The sequence below is a fragment of the Trichoplusia ni genome, chromosome 2 (assembly GCF_003590095.1).
Source record: "Trichoplusia ni isolate ovarian cell line Hi5 chromosome 2, tn1, whole genome shotgun sequence".
Lineage (NCBI taxonomy): Eukaryota > Metazoa > Arthropoda > Insecta > Lepidoptera > Noctuidae > Trichoplusia > Trichoplusia ni.
Window position 1 is genome coordinate 5,599,900 of NC_039479.1, and position 6,830 is coordinate 5,606,729.

General features: G+C 33.7%; 2 protein-coding genes and 1 pseudogene across 2 annotated transcripts in view; 1 reads left to right on the top strand and 2 right to left on the bottom strand.

Annotated features, from left to right (window-relative positions):
- Positions 1–395: 395 nt before the first annotated feature.
- Positions 396–1,727, top strand: LOC113504769 (tetratricopeptide repeat protein 19 homolog, mitochondrial-like). Its single transcript, XM_026887206.1, is given in 2 exon segments — positions 396–1,337; positions 1,340–1,727. Coding segments are annotated over 2 exon segments (978 nt in total). The 5' UTR covers positions 396–601; the 3' UTR covers positions 1,582–1,727.
- Positions 1,728–1,776: 49 nt separating this feature from the next.
- Positions 1,777–4,101, bottom strand: LOC113504777 (annotated as a pseudogene).
- A 901-nt stretch (positions 4,102–5,002) lies between these two features.
- The window catches only part of LOC113501441, a 4,089-nt gene continuing 2,261 nt past the window's right edge, over positions 5,003–6,830 (bottom strand). The window contains exons 4-8 of the mRNA XM_026882577.1: positions 6,704–6,825; positions 6,464–6,554; positions 5,974–6,028; positions 5,619–5,825; positions 5,003–5,053 (exon numbers count right to left, since the gene is read on the bottom strand). Coding sequence (XP_026738378.1) covers positions 5,023–5,053; positions 5,619–5,825; positions 5,974–6,028; positions 6,464–6,554; positions 6,704–6,825 — 506 coding nt within the window. The 3' untranslated portion in view covers positions 5,003–5,022. The remainder of the gene's footprint in view (positions 5,054–5,618; positions 5,826–5,973; positions 6,029–6,463; positions 6,555–6,703; positions 6,826–6,830) is intronic.

The following is a 6,830-nucleotide window of genomic DNA, read 5'->3' on the forward strand; positions in this document are numbered from 1 at the left end:
TGCCTAGAAATAATGTCTTTAAGCTCCACAAGAGAAAAACGAATCAAAACAAAATTTTCTAAAATAATGATTAAAAAACTCGTTTCATCGATTATTTTTAAACAAAATTCCTAAAGTTTACCTAGGTTAAGTAAATACTTCACACTTACTTCGAATATTAACAAAACAAAACGATCACGGTCAAACGACGACTTATATCACTGTGACCCGTTTTTAAAGTAAAGTAAATGTCCGATGTCGTAGTTTATTACTGGCTTGCTGTAGAATTCATTTTCTCCATCGCGAATTCCAGATGTCATATGTCAAAAGTCCAAACTATGAAACTTGTCAAGTAAAAAAGTGTCAGATTCAATCTATAAATTGTAAAAAACATAGCTACAAAATGAAATTTTAATGTTTTCGTACATCTCTAATTCTACAATTATATTGAATTAAATTATTTGTAATATAGCAGTATAAATTATTTAATCATCGGTTCATGCAGGCCTTGTCGTCTGCGCCGTAACAAGCACTAGTAAGAAGAAAATCGTCAGCTGATATTTAGCAAACAAAATCGAGGTTATGTAATAAACAATTACTTTCGGAAAATTCAAGCCACAGAATGTCAGCGCACAATAAGTACAGGTATATATGGAATACATTGCTAAGGGCATCAGCTAACTTAAGATCCATTCATAGTATTTCATTTCACAAGACATCAAGACGTAAATATACCGTACCTTGCGCAATGGGATTCTCTCTATTTACGTGGCTTGGATTTGAAAAAAAACTAAGTGCAGAAGATGAGCTTATTCACACCATAAAGCACTGTATCTTATTTATTCAAAAAAATGAATATGAGAAAGCTGAGCAGCTACTCCATGTGGCTTTAAGACAAGCACAACAAATACACCATCAACTTGGAATAACATATATTTATGACGTCATGGCAAACTTAGCTCTTCAAAGAGAAGAACTAGACAAAGCCAAGCAGCTTTTTATTATTGTCACACAAAGAATTATGGCCAATGGTGTTCTAGAAGATGATCCTCGGGTAGTTCATCTCAGTGTTAAGTTGGCAAGAGTTAGCCATTTAAAAAAAGATTACTCTACTGCTAAGTTAGGATATGATTGGTGCTTGGAGAAACTATATAAAGCAGTAGAAATTGATCCCACTGACCATTCTAAAAAACTTTTGGCAATGACTGAAGATTGGTATGGACGGCTCTATCTTGAGTGTGAGCAATTTGAAAAAGGCCTAAAGTACATGGTTCATTCCCTGAATAGGATGAGGGAAGTTCCTGATATTGAGAAGGAGCATTTAGTAGTACAGTTGAATGATATTGGCACAGTTTATGACCGCTGGGAAAGGCAGGTGAGAGTATAAGCTACTTCAAAGAAGCAATTGATTTAGGCAAGAATCTAGACATGGATCTAGGAACCATGTATGTAAACCTTGGAAGGGCCTACTTAAAGTCACAGTTACTTGATGCAGCTAGAAAGTCATGTGGTCATGCTTGGAAACTTGGTGTCATGTCGAAAAATCAAGATGTTAAACAAGAAGCAGAGTTATGTATAAAACAGATAAACAACCTCGGTTAATGTATTTTTTATTTATTTATTTATGAAAAATATTGTTGGCATGTTTTCCTTATAATATTGGTACCTAAATAAACTTTAAATTGTGAATTTAAAGAATAAAAGTATGTCATCAATTGTCTACTTCGTGCAGTATAATTGAGACACAACTAAACTTATTTTTACTACTTTACCAAACAAAATATGGACCTGTTATTTATATACCTATATTATTAATACTAGACTTATTTTTAAACGGCACTTTCTTTTGATACACTAAAAGGTTCCGCGACAACCTCGGCGCGCGAGTCAGCAATAACACATCTTTAACAGGACGGTCATTGGCTCCAGTGACTGTTTTCTCGATCTTACGTACGACATCCTGTTGACAACATAACTATGGTTTATAAAACATTCCGAGAATGAACATCAATTAATGTTTTAGCTTGAAATGTTGAAAATGAGCAGTCACTTTCTTCAGTATTATGACTGGATATTCTTTGTCATTTTATATGGAACTGATATACCTCTAACTCATGTTATTAACAAGTGTCAGTCTCTGCAATTATTTAAAAATAAAGAGTTATGTAATTTCCTTTTTCATTATAATGAATACAGCTGAGTCAACACAAGTGAAGAAAATAATATTAATTAGCACATAATTGTGTTGATTTATGCTTACCATGCCTTCCAAGACCTTCCCGAATACTACGTGTCTGCCATCAAGCCAGGTGGTTTTGGTGGGTGGTGATGAAGAACTGGGAGCCATTGGTGTCCTTTCCAGCGTTAGCCATAGATAACCATCCAGCGCCGTAGTGGCGGAGCTTGAAGTTCTCGTCTTCGAAACGGTCGCCATAGATGCTGCGTCCTGTCAGTAAAAAAAAATGTATACCACCACTTTATGATTTTTTATCTCAGTTTTATCTGAGACACTTATCAGTAGTATTATTGTAACCATTTTAAAGTTTTTGAAGTACGTAGCTGAAGTATATTTTATAATAAATTTATATTTTTGACATTTTGGTTCTCAATTCAGAAAAAGACCGAATAATATTATGCTTGTTAATGGATTTTTGCAACTTAGTTCTCAATTTTCTGACTTTCTAAATATGTAAAATTATATTTTGGTTATACTTTTTATTTTTTAGTAGTTTCTTATAGTAGTTAAATCTTTGAATGCAGTTGCTGTTAGGTCGATAGAAAGTTTATATAACCAATTTATAAGGACTGTATACACCCAGTTATAACACATTAACAATGGATTTCACATCTCTCAACAATGACCTACTAGGTAGCATATTTCAATGGCTATTGTTGAATTACTAGTACTACAATGGGTCTACTTTATTCATATTAACTGTTGTAGAATTTCATATTGTGAATGGGATATTGAATAATAGCTCTCATTTGGATGTTTGGACTTACCACCAGTTCCATCTCCTTTGGTGAAGTCACCTCCTTGGATCATGAAGTTGTCTATGACTCTGTGGAACTTGCTGCCTTTGTAGCCTTCACCTTCAGGTTTCTGGGCCAATTGGAAGAAGTTTTCTGCTGTCTTCGGGACAGTCTTTCCAAACAAGCCAATTACAATGGTTCCGACCTGTTCACTGCCAATCCTCATATCAAAACTGACCTAAAAGACAGATGTGAAGAAATTTAATTTTAGTTGCATACAAAAATAAATTTAATAAAAAGCTTGAAACCTACAGTGGGCCCCAAACTTTGACAAAGTTTCTTCTATGCTGCTACTTTCCACCAATCCATGAGTTTTTGTACAATTATATCATTCTTAGGTGTTAAAGTACTTAACAAAACAGGTTTCTTATGACTTTCCTGCTTTGTCTGCTTCACATAGGAAAATAAATTTACATATGTATGTGAGGCAAAATTAAGAATCTAAATTAATATTGTTATCATAATAATGCAATGTCCTGTAAACTGTTTCGACCAATCACAACAGCACACATAGATGCAATGATCATGATTGAAATTCCTGTTGCGTTTTCTGACCGTCTGTCGAACAACAGGATTTCTATTTAAAGATATTACCTAGATGCACACAAAGAATACAAATGATGCTCTGGTATTATTGGACAACAAAAAAACTTGTAGCGTCATCACAAAAGGTCACCGACCGATCACTAATCATCGTGTCCACGTCGAGATGAAGTTCGCCGGTTTTTCACCAAAATATACAAATGTAACGTTTCCGGTTAAATTAAAAATAGTAGCTAGACAAAAATACTCACCTTGTGAGTTACTTTAGGTCCTTTTGGGAGCCTCTTCTGACCGCGCAGCGGCCACTAGTAAGATAAAACCTAGAGCTGCTGCAAAAGCGCCCATGACTAAACAAGTTTTATTCCTTTTTCTTAATATGTTTGCGAATTGACCTTATCCTGTGGGATAAGAAGTTTAAATATCAATTTAGCTCGGCTTTAGCGCCGTGCTTCTTCGTCGCGGGTTAACGACCAATTCCTACGAACGAATCGAATGAATGACAAAACGATTGTGGTCGGCTCGTCTCGACCTCGCTTCCGATAAATAACACTTTTAGATGTCAAACACCACGTCATGCATGATTTTTTATTATCCGCATTGAGTGTTGCCACAGATAAGTTTGAGAAAGAGTCATAATTTTATTGTTTCACCCCGAAACAAATCCTAGAGAAGGCTTCTTCATAATTAGACTTACGAAAAAAGTAAGTTATCATGGCAGAAACAGCACATATTCATAAAAATCTAAATATTAGAAACCCCTTTTCTCAACAACACCGCCACAAAACATTAAAACACAACACCAAAAGAAACACATACCTGTAGATAACAGTAGATAAGTTTTAGGTTTTGGGTCCATTGTGGGTTATCACTTTTAAAAGCATTAAGTTATCTCGAGTGTTTTTTGTTGTTAAAAACTTGTGTCTTTGTCTTTATGTAGGTATGTACCTATATCTCACAGTATTTACGTAGGTACATAAAGTACCTGCTTTGAGAGCAAATAAATATAATGTATTTTATTCTATTCTTACTCTAGTTTGATTCGCTTTCTATAGAAATAGGTACAATAGTCTGCTGAATTTGGAATCCAATTTAAAGAAGGTGCATGTACCTAAAGTAAAGCTTATCCAAGAATTAAAAATAAAGTTATAACAACCTAATTGATTAATTTACTCACCTATACACTGTCGAATTTAAAATAACCATATGCGTCAAAAAGGCACTGATAATAAAGCAGTATCACAAATATAGTTCATATAGCAGTTATTATGGTCACGGCAATTAGAAATGCTGATATGGTAATTGGATCCTAGTATACATATAGCTATAAAATGTCGTCACTCAGTTTAGTATCAATGTTTTTAGCGCATGTATTTAATTTATTATTTCTTTAAAAAAAAATAGGTAGGTACTACTCCTTGAATTTACGAGAATTTAAATAAAACAATGATAATGTATTTCACGTTTATTTTATAAACCAACTCTCCATGTAGGTGTGTGCCTGAAAATGAAAGATATATTATTATTGAGTTAGAGTACACCCTGAAAACAAAACATAATTGGGCCCTATTATCTTTATGTAAAATATTTAGACAAGTGAAGGTAGGTTTTATTTTTTTTCCGAATAGCGTTTCACCGAGACACGAAATAACGAAATTTTACTTGTATGAAGTCCTTTTCCACCAATTTTCATTTAATTACCTGAAGTAGTTTTTCGGGGATTTCTCATTGATTGTTGTTTTTTTTTGTGTGTTGTATTTGGTTGGCGTGAATTTTTGTAATATTGGTAAATTAGTTGTATCGCCTTCGTTTTTCGGCCAAATGAAACAGGGTGTAGCGAAAATGTCGAATTGATTCGAGATTCTTAACCGAATGATTGACCTATTAACGGTTAACAGTTAAATGAGACTGTGGCGAAACGTTACATCGGTAAAGTAAAGAACTGAAATTTGGTCAAATGTTAACAGCCCTATAATAGATAGTGGTAAATAAAGAAATCTTTGAAAGCGAATTCGAATTAGTTCAATGAAGTACCTATAATAAGAAATGATTATAGTTAACCTTACAGCTTTTTTATGCTCTCAACATTGTTGCAATTTACATCAGTCTTAATAGTCTTCGTGTTCAGTCTGATGTTCCACTGCTTTGTCGATTTTTGGAAACGCTTCATCACTGGTTTTCCATTACCAACCGTACTCTGCTCATTGGATACATTTTCTTGCAGTTTATCTATCTTCTTTAATTCGTCACTGAAACATTGTCTTACGAAGCAGCTGAAAAAAGTTTAGTTTTCAAGTTTATTAGTTAGATAAGGGTACTGGATTATCGGTTTAAAATTAACCTCACAAAAATTACCTACTGAGAAAAATAAATCGGGAAGAACCTATTTGCTGACGATTTTTTATAGAAGTTGGTACTTACCATACTTCATTCTGAGTCGGAGCTTGAAGACTCAGCTCTTTTTTAGTCCGTTCATCTGAAACCGATTTTATAATCTATATACTTCTATATATACTAATATATAAAGCTGAAGAGTTTGTTTGAACGCGCTAATCTCAGAAAATACTGGCTCAATATGAAAAATTCTTTTTGTATTGAGTAGACCATTCATCGAGGAAGGTTTTAGGCTATATACATATATGGTTTTATGTATATATGGTTTTGAGTTATGTATATATGGTTTTATATTATGGTTTTGAGTTATACTATCACGCTGCGACTAATAGGAGCGCAGATACAATGGAAAATGTGGCAAAAACGGGAAAAAATATTCATCTTCGAAGGCTTCCCGTTCAAAAATTCCTAACTTATATTTTCTAACCACGCGGACGAAGACGCGGGCAACAGCTATTTAGGTATAGTTTAGTGAATCTTCTGTCATATTTGAACTTTTTTAATGTTTTTTTTTTACCTAGGCTATCTTTTTCGCTTGCAGTGCAACGGTCTTTTCTGTCACTGCTATTAAATTTTAAACTAAAATTATTTTTCTCATCTGGCTTCACCTGCAAAAAATCAGAGTATAAAAAATTTCGTTCACTTCCTTTATCAGAAAAATAAAAGGAAATTGCTTAATTAATGGTATGTTCTAAAGCCGGAACATGGTTTTGAGTTATTGACTTGTATGGCACCATATGAAGCTTTCTGTTATTACCTTGGATTTCATAGCTCTTCGATTAGATCTCCATTTATCAATAGCTTTTTGCTGACGCTCCTTCAAGTAAACAAGTTTCGTATACCACCTGACGTGAGATGTTATTTCTTTTTCACTTATATCTAAA